This window comes from Vipera ursinii (assembly GCF_947247035.1).
Source record: "Vipera ursinii genome assembly, chromosome: 2".
NCBI classification, from domain to species: Eukaryota; Metazoa; Chordata; class Lepidosauria; order Squamata; family Viperidae; genus Vipera; species Vipera ursinii.
In genome coordinates, this window is record NC_139513.1 from 75,430,723 (window position 1) to 75,444,516 (window position 13,794).

General features: G+C 46.4%; 1 protein-coding gene across 2 annotated transcripts; it reads right to left on the reverse strand.

Annotated features, from left to right (window-relative positions):
- Positions 1 to 1,579: 1,579 nt before the first annotated feature.
- On the reverse strand, positions 1,580 to 8,422 carry ARL10 (ARF like GTPase 10). 2 transcript variants are annotated; one of them, XM_083352255.1, is made up of 4 exons: positions 8,023 to 8,422; positions 2,943 to 3,111; positions 2,174 to 2,349; positions 1,580 to 1,801 (listed from the first exon to the last, which is right to left on the reverse strand). In XM_083352255.1, exons 1-4 carry the CDS (start codon positions 8,218 to 8,220, stop codon positions 1,607 to 1,609), a joined length of 738 nt encoding a protein of 245 aa, XP_083208381.1. In that variant the 5' UTR covers positions 8,221 to 8,422; the 3' UTR covers positions 1,580 to 1,606. The 2 variants fall into 2 exon arrangements, with proteins under 2 accessions (XP_083208381.1, XP_083208380.1); XM_083352254.1 differs by having other exon boundaries at positions 2,943 to 3,114.
- Positions 8,423 to 13,794: the final 5,372 nt, after the last annotated feature.

Consider the following 13,794-nt stretch of genomic DNA (forward strand, 5'->3'; position numbering starts at 1 on the left):
TAATAATGCCGCTTGGTGTGTGTGTGAAAGCCCTAACAAGCAGGCATATACATAGAATGAAGGCTACTGCTAAGCTTGTAAGCCGCTCTGAGTCTTCGGAGAAGGGCGGGATATAAATGGAATTAAAATAATTAAAAAAAAATAAGTAGTGAAGAGCAGAATCACATCTTACAACACAAGTTTTATTGATAAAAAATACAAAGCATTTGTTAGCAATCGCCTATTTGCAGGGGTAGGCAACCTTGGCTCTTTTATGACTCGTGGACTTCATCTCTCAGAATTCCTGAGCCAGCCATGCTGGCTCAAGAATTCTGGGAGTTGAAGTCCACGAGTCATAAAAGAGCCAAGGTTGCCTACCCCTGGCCTATTGCACATATGGCTAAGGTGTATTATCCAGGTTTCCTATATTCTGTGATAGGATAAATAAAGGAGGGGGATGGTTAAAATGTAAGCTGTGCAAAAGGAGCTTAATCCAAACAAAAATCCTGAAGAGGGAGCATTAGAGAGTATATGCATCATTTTCCTATTTGTAACATCATTAGAGCTATAGAGACAAATTGGTGTGAAGATGGGATTGGTTTCCTGCACATGTAGAATTATGCTTTAATGCAGAGGTGAGGCAAATGGCTGTTTTTTTCTTCATTAGAAGTTTAAGAGAATGTTATCGGTAGCCCATATGAAGTGGCCTGTCTGTAGTTTGTAACAGCCATTACCAGCTCACAATAGCTTTTGTATAGATAACACTTTGTTTGTATAATGGAGCAGAAATAAAAACTTTTAAGAGCCCCTGAGGGGTTGAGATCAAATAGGAATACTCAAGTACTTTACTGCTGAACAACTTTGCCATTATCAGGGACACCTGCATGTGTTGGCCTGCATCTCAAACTTCCTAGCCAACATGGGAAATTGACAGTTGAGCTCAACTACTTTGAAGGATGTTAGCTTACTTTCCAGTTCTCTTGCCCAATATCAAATATATAGACCTTGTGGAGGTTACTTAAGAATCAACTAATAAATAAGAAGATAGCAGCCTTAGTGACTGAAGTAGCTTTGGCATCGGTTCAAGGCACAACTGTCCCAACCTGCTTAGCCAGAAATAAAAGATATTCCACCAAGGATCCCTCAAACCTAGACAAGCCATCAGTGTCAGTACATAATACTTTCCCTTAGCTGCAGTCAGGATGAAATAACCCTTTATGGGCCAAGACTAACCCTCAGCAAAGAGCCTCTGAAATGACTTTCTCAGCTGCCGCTACATAAAGTCATTGCATTATCTTTTCCTGCTTATTGTAAAGTCAACTAGCAGATCCAGTAAAGAAGAATGCAAAGTCTTAGTGCAAATATTGGTATTACAATTCTTTAGGTTTGTGAAAAGAGCAACAGCTGCTTTCAATAGCTAGCCTCTTGAGACTGACTGATGCCCCCCTCAAGCAATGTATTTTGCCTTTGTTTTCCTTCTGTCCTATGCAAAACAATAGGAGTTATCTTCAAGGCTATATTGGTAGGTGGAATTCCTTCTCCAAACGCATTTGGTGAAGGCCTAGGTAGACTTTTAAGAACAAAGGCTTCCTGACCATGTGGAAAAAGTTATTGCTGAGAGGCACAATCACAGAGAGTCCATCTTGCTTGAATGGGCAAGAATTTTGACCAGCAGGTGCTTCAAGTGAAGAACACTGTTTGCAGTGGCCAGACCAGCATAAGTTGCACTCGTGGGCAAGAAAAAGAATTTCCTCTGACTATCCAGGTTGTGCAAGGCCAACTCCTCTCGCAATTCTGCCACACTCAGGGCATCATCCTTGTCCTAGAATAGATAAGACAACCGATCATTTTAAAAACCTTAGGCCTTTACTGTAATAGCTATGCCACAGTTTTATATTTTTCTGCATTTGCCTGAGGATTAAGCTTAATATGTGCTGATGTTCCTTTTTTCACTTCTCAAAATTAGTAAGAAATTTTGTTATTGGTAATTACTGTTACAGTTTGGTTGCATTCTTGCAAACTTTCAAGAGATTTTGGAAGTACAGAAAGGTAATCTAGGAAAAGTAACGGTGTGAGTCAAAGGGGTCTCAGAGTCGCCTGCAGTTATATACTTGTACGTTGCTCTTGCATCACAAGTCCATCTATCAAGCTACAGTTTTAGAAAGTAGCATGTGAAAGATAGCAAGGGACTCACCTGTTTGTTGGCTAAGACTATCAAAGGCAGCTGAGGGTCCTCAGCTAGCAGGCAGTGGAGCTCCTGCCGAGCAATGTGAAGGCGTGAGCCATCTGCAGAGTCTACAACAAACACCAAAATGTGGGCTTTGCTCAGATATTGGTTCCAATAGAAGCGTAGATTCTGGCTCCCACCAACTAGTAAAACAAAGAGCAAAAATACAAGTTGACCGATTAGCGTTCTTTCTCATTGTGATGTCCTCCAGATGTGCTTAATTGCAGTGCCCACACGGAGGAACAAATCATGAGAAAAGATTTCTTTACAGCGTATCACGAGCATCTTTCCCACGACTGGAATGCAGATGTGGATTTAAATAAGAGGGAGATTTTTCTCTCTTGCATCTAAATATCTATTCAGTTCTCATGCATTGTTCAGGCCGAAAGAAACAAAAATGGACAAGTCATAGACATAAGAGATTCCCAGCACAGAAGACATAAATTCAATTCAGGAGAAAGCCTTCAAGACAGTTTTCCCTTACTTCAATATATATTAGATAGAAACCTATGTTAACATAGATCAGTTTTAAAAAAAGTTGCTTGTTTGGATATTATTAACCTCAGTTTGGCTTTTTGAGGCTTAGTTTATGGTATAATTAGAAGTTAAGTGTGGTTTCTGTGAACAAGCCAGTGATTGCTATCAGAAGAGAAGAAGTTCCAGACCCATCTTTCCTGCACAAGTGCCGGACATGCAGTGTGTTGCAGACTGTGCCCTATTTCCAAACAGGGCTTACCTTCTAGAAGGTCCATCTGGAGCCCACTGGCCTGCAGCTGCACTGACTTGAAGCCTTGAGTAGGTGCTACATGCTGCTTGGCTTCTGGACTACATACATAGTGAAGAATGGTGCTTTTTCCAGCCCCGTCCAAACCGAGAACCAAAATTTGGTAACCACAATAATGTGGCTGCTATGAGAAAAAAAATTCAGGTCAGTTCAAGCAGTTATTGTTTTAAAATAATGGAAATCCTTGTAATCCTGGCTCATCACTGAAAAAAATGGCTGTATTAAAATATTCAAATGAGACAATAAGTAAGCAGGAAACAAGTTGTGGATAGTATTTAGAATAGTCCTGCTTGTCAAGAGCATAGCTGATCTATAAATTTAGCAAATTGGTCACTCATTTTTGACAGCTTTAAGGAAAAACAATGACAGCCTTGTCCAATTTTTGGAGGCTGAGGGAGGATTAATTTAGGACACCAATCCTGAAAGGATCATAAATCACACCTTTTAGTAATATATGAAAGTAATTGCTCCAAACCTCTTATTACTAGTTTCTTGGACTGATACCTCATGTGATTATGAAAGATTTGGAGGTGGAGGTGGCAATGGAACTAAATAACTGATGCCAATAAAGAATCAGTGACTTTACGGGGGGAAATGGGCCGTAGGTCTTCAAAAGTCATGCATGAGTGGATTAAATTTAGATAATCCTAGATTTACAACCACGATTGAACCCAAAATTTCTATTGCTAAGCAAGACAGCTGTTAAGAGAATTTTGCCCCATTTTACCATCTTTCCTGTTGCAGTTCTTAAGTGAATCACTGCAGTTGTTAAGTTAGTAACTTGGCTGTTGAGTGAATTTAATTTCCCCATTGATTTTGCTTGTCAGAAGGTCGTGAAAGGTGATCACATAGCCCAGGAATACTGCAACCATCATAGATACATGCCAGTTGCCCAGTATCTGAATTTCGAACATGTGACCATGGGGATGCTGCAACGGTCCTAAGTGTGAAAAACGGTCATAAAGTACTTTTTTCAGTGCTGTTGTAACTCTGCATGGTCAATAAACAAATGATTTTAAATTGAGGACTACCTGTCACCTCAATTATCTTTGTCACTATGAAACGTTGCCATCTTACAGAACTGAGGAAGTGCATCTTCTCTATTGCTGCTTCCCTTTAGAGCAGGGATAGGCAACCTCGGCTCTTTTATGACCCATGGACTTCAACTCCCAGCATAGCTGACTCAGGAATTCTGGGAGTTGAAGTCCATGAGTCATAAAAGAGCAGAGGTTGCCTACCCCTGCTTTAGAATATCCCACCAAGACGTGAAGGATGCTCACTTTTCTGGCCTTCTGGAAAGCTCTTAAAATCTGGTTCTGTTCCCAAGCCTAGGGTTAATAAGTTTACTAATATATTTGTGGGGGCCTTGTACAGGTTATCAGTCTGATTGTCTTCATCTAGGTTGCTTGGGTTTTACTATTTTATTATTTTCTGGATTTTGTAAGCTGCCCGGAATCTTGAGTGGGTTGTTATAAAAAAATAATAATTGAATTAAACCACCGATACAGGAGATGTGTTGGCTATTGGTTTCTCCCCAAGTGCAATTCAAGGATTGGTTATCAACCATAAAGTCCGAAAGGGCTCAGAGCTTGGAAACTGAGACTGCATCTCTCCATTCACTCTGCCTGCCTAATCCAAAGGTCCTCTTCCATGAAAAATTAGGATAGCAGAGAACAGAGACAGGCATTCTCAGTCATACCTACCCTTCTCTGGAATATGTCTCCTTCACCAGAAGTGTAGGAAATTGTCTTTTGTTTCATACAAGACTGGAGGTTAAAGGCCTTTGGTAACTTAATCAAATGGAGTTAGCATAAAAGATGAAAATGAAAATGTGAGATGGAAGAGCATTTTATTAACTGCATTTTCTGTGTTCTAATTAAAACTCAATGGAATAAAGCAATTTATAAGTCTTATAGATAATAAAGGGGTAACCTTTGTCAAACATAACAAAGAAGTATGCAACACAACCTTCCTACATAGAAATTCCATTCAGTATTGCTTTTCTTGGTGGAAGAATTCATTAAATTTTTCCTAAAATATTCCAAATTATGGGTAAACATACGTAGAGGGTAGCAGTCCTTCAGATTGTCTTTCTAACCCTGTAAGGATAAGTTCTAACGCCTTGAATTATGCCAGTGAAAACAAAGAGACTGGAGTAGTATGAGTAAAACCAAAACAACTGTAAAGTAAATCATGAGTAAAGTAAAACAAAACCAACAAGCAACTTGCCTTCCACATATTTTTTATGAGTGAAAAGTGTTTCAAGAGCAGTTCTATGTATAAAGTAAAAGGTAAAGTTTCCCCCGCACATGTGTGCTAGTCGTTTCCGACTCTAGGGGCCGGTGCTCCCCTCCGTTTCAAAGCCGAAGAGCCAGCGCTTGTCCGAGGACGTCTCCGTGGTCATGTGGCCGGCATGACTAGACGCCAAAGGCGCACGGAACGCTGTTACCTTCCCACCGGAGTGGTCCCTATTTTTCTACTTGCATTTTTACGTGCTTTCGAACTGCTAGGTGGGCAGAAGCTGGGACGAGTAACGCGCTCACTCTGTTACGTGGCACTCGGGATTCGACCTGCCAAACTGCCGACCTTCTGATTGACAAGCTCAGTGTCCTAACCCACTGAGCCACCACGTCCCTAACAGTTCTATGTATACCAAACTAGAAATGATTGAGACATGGATCACTGTAGTCAGCAATAGCCATTAGAATCAATTGGACATTTATTCAGGAAATAGTTTGTATTAACATATGCCACGTGGATAAAAGCTCAGGAACTTAATTAAGGGAAGAGGCATACTTTCATTAGCACCGCATCCTAAGGAATGTTTTATAACAATTAGAGAGTGGCATTATGAGGATTTTGATTATCAACACATGAACAGAATGAAGAAATCAACTGAAGAGGTCTGCCTCTTTTCATCTTTACCCAGTTTTAGGCCCTTGTTTTCAACTCTGTAAATGTGCTCACTTTGCAAATTCCTTTGTACAAAAAGTTCTTTTTCTTCTTGTATTACTTTCATAAGCTGCCACCACCAAAATGGTTTGAAGTGGGTGGCTGCACAAACTGAATAAATCAAACGTAAGCAGAGCCCCAATGGAATAAATCAAAAGCTTATTTTGTCTAGGGGTTGGATCCATCTTCTAGAGGCTTAGCAAGCGTAAGAAACCCATAAAAGAGGACAGTGTGGAATAGTACCACCCTCCTGTTCATCTTCACTAGGAAACAATATTGAGGAAGAGGGGAGGGGGTTGGGAGGGGTTTTGTTTTGTTAAAGATAAAATGTACTGAAAAACTTTTCAATAAAAAAAGGAAACAATACTGAGAGTGGTTACATGAGGTAATTGAGTGGTTTATTTATTTATTTATTTGTTTGTTTGTTTTTATAAACCGCCCTTCTCCCGAGGGACTCGGGGCGGTGTACAGAGTAAGGTAGGCAAACATAATGAAACAGTACTGAAAAACAATAATCAAAACAAACTGGGACCCCAATTAGAGCTATCAGGCCAGGCCGAACTGCTGGAATAGGTAAGTCTTTAAGTCGCGCCGGAAGGTGCGGAGGTCAGGGGCCATCCGGATTTCAGTTGGTAAGCAGTTCCAGAGGGCTGGCGCACCCACTGAGAATGCCCTCCCCCTGGGGGCCACCAGCCGACATTCCTTGAGCGGTGGCACCCTGAGGAGGCCCTCTCTGTGGGTTACATGAGGTAATTGAAGTTTAGCCTTCATTTATTTCAATCTAATCCTCTTTTTAAACCTCTTCAACCCAGAGGCAATTCTTACATTTTTCTGGTAGCATAATGAATTGTGTGTATGGCTTCTATTGTCTGACTTTCCCAACACTCAGCATTTAAGGGTGATCCTGGAATGCAGCATTAGAAGGGCAAAATCAGCGAATGGGAGGTTAGTCCTCAACAGCTTAACATCCAAGCAATTAATCACAATTCTTTTGCCTTTCCTTCCATAAATTTCTATGGTGACACCACGGAAATTAAGACTAAAGCTTGCAATCCTACACATAGTTATTGGGCTTAAAGTAAACTCTTTGAATTTTTGTTTCTCTTTCTCTATGCATGTCCGTGTAATTCTACCATAAGTCTTCTCAGAAACTTAGTAAGCTGTTATTCTAAAGAAATTACTGTGGATAGGAAAGGTTGGATCCAAGAATATTCTCTACTTATTATTTTACAAGTTTCCCAAAAAGTAATGCAGGACTTTCTTTTATAGAAATCACTTTAATCCCACTCAGCATGTTTATTTCTTCTGGTGTTTATAATTCTACTACCTTTTATGATGTTTTGCTCTTCTTAAACTGGGACAACTTATCTGTTATTTCCTGATCCTTCCTATTGGCCTTTCAATAAATATTGTACTGACAGCATTCCGGCCTGATAAGATATCTTAAGAACAAATTATGCAATTTTATCAAGATTAGCAGTTGAATTTCTAGGCTCTCATTAGTGAATGATTAACTTGTCCATTATCTCTATAATTTCATCCTTATGGGGATGAATTTGTAAGCCCCAGTCCACTCCCTCTCTCTGATTTGGTGACTTTTTTTTCAAAAATACCCGGAGAAGTCCCTACAATTTTCTCAGAAACATGTCCACGACTTCTTCTTGTGTCTGAGAGGGAATGTAAGAAACTCAAAAGACACCAGCTGATCTTGTGTGTAAAGCAGGAGCAGAAGACACGGTTTCCCAGTTTTTAGCACACTGCCTCTCGGGGTCTTCCTTTGGCCCCATAAACAGGTATTGAACCGTATGCCCAAACCACCAAGTTCTAAGCTTCTAAAGCAATCTCGTTTCCTTGAAAACCGGCTAAATGCTTCCCCCAAAATCGCAGCCCCATCTCCAAGTCAGAGGCGGATGCAGCGACGAGTTTATTATTTATTTTATTTATTTATTTTATTTATTAAATGTGTATACCGCCCTTCTCCCGAAGGACTCAGGGCGGTGAACAGGGCGGTGAACAGAGTTCTCCTCTGAAGAGAAACATTTTTGCTCCAGGGCTGCGGAAAGAGCCAAGGCTCCCTTACCTCCGCTTCCTTTCGCGCGTTGCAGGCTCGCAGCTCCGCTTCCAGTTGCCGCTCCCAGCGACTTCTCCAGCCGACGCAGCTGTCATCGGCGTCTCGGAAGTAGATTTTCCACGCGATGAAAAGGAGAGAAGCGAGGGCTGCTACCGCTCCGCCCAGCGCCAGGCTCAGGTGTCGGAAAGCGGCAACGGCAGCAGCCATGTGCGGGCCAGGGAACCGGCCTCCAGCGATCTCCGCTCGGCCAGAAGCTCCTCCGCCTTACTGCTCGCTTTAGCCGGTCCCCTTCTTTATTCGGCCACGCGTCCTTCGGCGCAACGGAGCTCAGCGGCTCGCTCTCTTCCGAAGTGGGTGACCGACCGCTCTCGCTTAATCTAAGCAGGAGAATTTCCCGGCCGGCGGCAACGGCAATAGGAACAGCAGCAAGCAAGCTGTGGGCCGAGTATCGTGACGTCATTCATCAAGTTAAAGGGGAGGGGCTCCTTCTGCGCAATGGCCATCAAGAGCTGCACAGTTCTTAGGGAGGTGCCTTCAAGGTGACGCGCTTCACCTGTTGGATGATATCTTCAAAGCGACGTGGCCGTGCTTGTTTAAATGATGGTAACAACACTGGGGAAGGACACTAAGATTGAAGTAAAAACTGTTTTGCATATGCGTATTTTGATGTTATACAATCGGAAACTGTTTTTCCCACCGTCCGTGGGAAAACTTTGCTTTCTGCTTCTATCCCTAGCTTATCCTTAGTAGTTAAATTTTTGTTGTTGTTAGTTGCGAAGTCGTGTCCGACCCATCGGGACCCTATGGACAATGTTCCTCCAGGCCTTCCTGTCCTCTACCATCTTCTGGAGTCCATCTAAGCTCACGCCTACTGCTTCAATGACTCCAGCCACCTCATTCTCTGTCGTCCCCTTCTTCTCTTGCCCTCAATCTTTCCCAGCATTAGGCTCTTCTCCAGTGAGTCCTTCCTTCTCATTAGGTGGCCAAAGTATTTGAGTTTCAACTTCAGGATCTGGCCTTCTAAAGAGCAGTCAGGGTTGATCTTCTCTAGGACTGACCGGTTTGATTGCCTTTAGTAGTTAAATACTGGACCATTTTTCTCTTGGCTGGGATTCCAAAAGATTGTAGGGAGGAATGTTTCCACTCTGCTTAGAAATATCAGGGGGGGGGAGATTTCCATGTAAAAGTGTGCATTTGCCCCTGATCTAATATCTACTTGATTCAATTTCAGCCTTGATAGCAAACTTTATTGCTTCCCCTGCCTCCTAATTCTACATGTCGGGCATGGTTTAAGTCTATGGGACATTTGCATTCAGGATTGCAGTAATTTGTAGCTTCAATTATATTGCCAAGTAAATGTGAATTCAATTTGCCTATGGAATACTAAGAATGCTGGCTTAGGAATGTGGTTAATTGAGTGGGTGTAACATGAAATGATTAACTTTGAAGTGATAAGATGCAAAGGAAGTACAAGGTAATTTTATCAAACACAAGTAACCTGAATACTCCCAAACAATAAAACAAACAGGTTTATTTGAACCAGTACTTAGGGTCAACCCCAGTACAGCACTAGCATTCAGTGTTAATTTTCAACAATTGCATTTAAACATGATTTTAAAAAGTGCCTTAGCTAATATACTTATTCTGCTGGGTTCCAATGATGTTGCTACAGGCACAATATAAAGGTTGAGCAGAAGCACATACACACATGCAAATTCAACAAATTACATCACAAGAGAGAATACATACATTCTTCTTATATCCATGATGGGTAAAATAATTTGGAAACAATTCCAGAAACCATGCTCTATATTATTTCTACCTTGTTTTATATTCTTTATAGATTTTTTCCCCAAAAAGGAAATGCTTTGAGTTGGGAGAATAATATAGACGGCTGAAACTTTAAAAATAGCTGTCTCCATTTACTGAGAACTGAACTGTACTAAGATCAGTGTGCCTTAATGTGTCCCTGGAAATCTGGGTAGTAGGTGCTCTGCTCTGGGTCATATGACCACAAGGACTTAGAAAAGAGCTGCTGCCCACCTGCCTTTTCCACATACAGATATACTGGGGACATTTTGTCTATTTTTTCCCCTCTGAAACCCTCTCAGCCAAAACAGCCCATTTTTAAACTTCATCCTTTTTTTTGGCCACTCTCTTCCTGCCTCAACAAATTTAGTCTCATTGGAGAGTTCTCCTGCTTGACTGTCATCATATTCTTCCAAACTGCTGAATTGGAATGAATTCAGTAAAATGCAGTAAAAAGGACTGCAGTAAATAGCTGTAATGTATTGGGATTTTTACTTGTACAGATTCAGGTGTCTGTTTGAATGCTGCTTAAAGGTTGTTCAATGGTGTGTCTGTGTAACTCAATGACTAAGCCAGACTTGCTGCCTCCAAGATGATCATTGGTTGATTTGGGGCAGGAATGGATTCCTTTAAACCAGGGGTGTCCAAACTTTTTTCAAAGAGGGCCAGATTGGATGAAGTGAACATGCTGGAGGGCCGAACATTTTTCCGAACATTCTTTGAACAATTACAATTAAATGCAAATGAATTATTTTATGCCAAGTTAATTGCAAATGGCATACTTTTCATTTTATAACATAAGATCAACTGACAGCTGAGTTTTCACAATGTATTTTAAATAAATTTTTAAAAAAACTTACTGTGTGAGCTGTTACCAGAGAGTCTGACCTTGTCAAACTTACTTTGACTGTCTGGTAACAGCTCACACACTTCCACCACTTCACAAATTCTGCTAGGCCAGGGCCCTACCTACCCCTGTCCAGCTCCCCATATCCCAGCCCATAAAATGGCTGTGAAACACAGAATGCGCGCACGTGCACACACACACACACACACACACACACACCCGCCCTTCCCTGGATGTCACCAAGGCCCAGGGGAGCCAGAGGGCTTCGAAGCCGGGGCAGCTCCGGTGGCAAAGAAGGCGCGCCCTCGCTGCACCGGCACAGACGCCGCGCCAAGCCCGCGGCGGGGGGAGGAGCGTGGCGGTTCGGCCAGACAGGAAAAGGTGCGGGAAGCGGCCGCCGCCTGGTAATGGCGCCCGGGCTCACAACGTGGAGGCGGCAAGCAAGCACGCGCTCAGGGCGAGGCAGCCGCGGTCCGGTGAGGGAAGACCGCCGAGGGAGTGGCTGGCCGGGCTGCGCTGCTGCTGAGCGAAGCTCGGCCGGGGTGCCCGCTCTGCTCTGCCTGGCGCCAACTTAGAGACTCCACCCGCCAGGCCCTTCTCCCGCTCAGCCAGGCCAGGCGTGCACCGTCAGCCTCGCTGCACCGGCACAGACGCTGCTGGGGCAGGGGGGAGGAGCGCAGCGGTTCGGCCAGGCAGGAAAAGGTGCGGGAAGCGACCGCCGCCTGGTAATGGCGCCCGGGCTCACAACGTGGAGGCGGTGTAGTGAGGCTGACGGTGCGCGCCTGGCCTGGCTGAGCGGGAGAAGGGCCTGGCGGGCGGAGTCTCTGAGCTGGCACCAGGCAGAGTAGAGCGTGCGCCCTGGCCGAGCTTCGCTCGGCAGCAGCGCAGCCCGGCCGGCCATTCCCTCGGCGCTCTTCCCTCACTGGACCGCGGCCGCCTCGCCCTGAGCGCGCGCTTGCTCGCCGCCTCCACGTTGTGAGCTGGGGCGCCGTTACCAGGCGGCGGCCGCTTCCTGCACCTTTTCCTGCCTGGCCGAACCGCCATGCGCTCAGCCAGGCCAGGTGCGCACCGTCAGCCTCGCTGCACCGGCACAGACGCCGCGCCAAGCCCGGGGCGAGGGGAAGGATCATGGCGGTTTGGCCAGGCAGCCGGCCCTTCAACCCACCGGAGGAGCGGCAGATCGGCGCGGCCGGAGTCGGGAAAGCCACTAGAAGGGGGAGAGGAGTCACCTCTCCCCGCCGGGGGGTCGCCCAGCCCGTCCCGGGAGGCTGACATTTCTGCAGCTGAAAAAGTCGTCTCGGATTCCATGGCGGAAGGTCACCCCCCGGGAGTCCAGCGCCAGGCAGGGCTGAGAGAGGGAGGGGGGGAGAAAGGGAGGGAAGGAGAAAGAGAGAAGGAAGGAAGGAAGGAAGGAAGAAGAGAGAATGGAGGCAGGAGAGAGGAAGAAGAAAGAGAGAGAGAGAGAGAGAGAGAGAGAAAGAAAGAAAGAAAGAAAGAAAGAAAGAAAGAAAGAAAGAGAAAAGAAAGAAAGAAATCGGAGGCTTGGACAGACCCCGCTCCAGGCTCTGGGGCCGCCACCACGGAATGCCCAGCCTCGGGGGGGAGTCTTCTGCAGGCGTGCCCTGGCTCCCTCCCCTCCCCTCCCTCCCTCCTGCGGCCCGTCCCCAAGGCGGCGCCCGCGGGTCCCCGGACTCACAGCATGCAGAGGGCGAAGGCGCCGGCCACGCTCTCGCTGTCGCGCACCAGGAAGCTGCCGGCCCGCCTGGCCCACGCCAGCAGCTCCTCGGCCGCCGCCCGGCTCAGGTCCTTGTGGTACCAGAGCGGCCAGCCCAGCACCGCCGGAGCCCCCGCGCCCGGGAGCCCCAGCGCCGCCGGGGCCGGAGCCGCCGCCATGGGCAGCCGCGGCGTGCAGGGAAGGTGCTCAGCGGGATGGGCGGGCAGGCCGAGACCCCCGCCGGCCACCCCCGCCTCACCCACAGTGCCGCATGGCCCGACTGGAGACCCCCGGCCGCTCAGGGCATGCCCGGCCCAGCGGCTCCTCCTCTGGGCTGCGCTCCGGCCGGGATGAGGGCGCGATCCGCTCTCCGCGCGCTTCCCCTGCGCACTGGAGCCGCCCTGGGCCCCGAGCAGGCCTGGTGGAGGAGGAGGAGGAGGCGGAGGAAGCCGTGTGGAGCCCCGGAGCCTGGCTGGCGGGGTGGGGGCGGCAGCTGGGCCGGCCTGCGCTTCCTGGGGCGGCCCCTCGGCGGGGGAGGTGGGAGCAGCTCCCGAAGGGGCGGCCCTCAATCAGAAGGGAGGGCCGTGGGAGGGCCGCATTTACATACAGCAGGGAGGGCTGTTGCGGGCCGTATTAAACCGCCCCGCGGGCCGCAAATGGCCCGCGGGCCGGACTTTGGACATGCCTGCTTTAAACCTATTGGCCACCACCTAGTGGCCAACCGTATAAGTAGCTGCGCAGCAGCCACTGTTTCAGTTCTGTTCCTTTGCAGCCTTCCGTCTTCATTATTGCCTGCAAAGAACCGGCTACACAACAATGGCCACATTAAACATGGCTTAGGCCTGGGATATTTACAGGACCGTCTGCTGCCAGGAACGACTTCCCATTGCCCTGTGCGCTCACACAGGGAGGGTCTCCTCAGGGTGCCATCGGCCAGACAATGTCGGCTGGCGACCCCCGGGGGGAAGGCCTTCTCTGTCGGGGTGCCTGCCCTCTGGAATCAGCTCCCCCTAGAACTTCGGATGGCCCCAGATCTCCGGTCCTTTCGTCGCGACCTAAAGACATACCTTTTCCAACTGGCCGACCTGGACAGACGACGGGGTTTTTAATTTTTATTGGTTTTTAGTGGGGCTTTGTAAAATTTAATCTCTTTTAGTATTTGTATTTACTGTTTTTATTGTTGTTTTATTGTTGTTAGCCGCCCTGAGTCCTTCGGGAGATAGGTGGCATACAAGTCCCATAATTAAATTAAATTAAACTCTTGATATTTTGCAAATGTGCCATCTCTTCTAATCCACTTTCAGTGTTCAAACCTTACTATGCGCTTTTGTTATCTTGGCTGAGTACCGGTAACTACATGCCCCAAATATGCTGTATAAAGTTATGAAATTCACTGCCGTTACACAAAACC

Excerpts from the sequence above, each read along its gene's own strand:
- ARL10 (XM_083352254.1), bottom strand. The coding sequence starts at position 8,220 with ATGGCTGCTGCCGTTGCCGCTTTCCGACACCTGAGCCTGGCGCTGGGC. Across the intron at positions 2,350-2,942 it reads CCAGATGGACCTTCTAGAAG|TTGGTGGGAGCCAGAATCTA; the intron begins GTAAGCCCTGTT and ends TTGTTTTACTAG. Across the intron at positions 1,802-2,173 it reads TAGTCTTAGCCAACAAACAG|GACAAGGATGATGCCCTGAG; the intron begins GTGAGTCCCTTG and ends TATCTATTCTAG.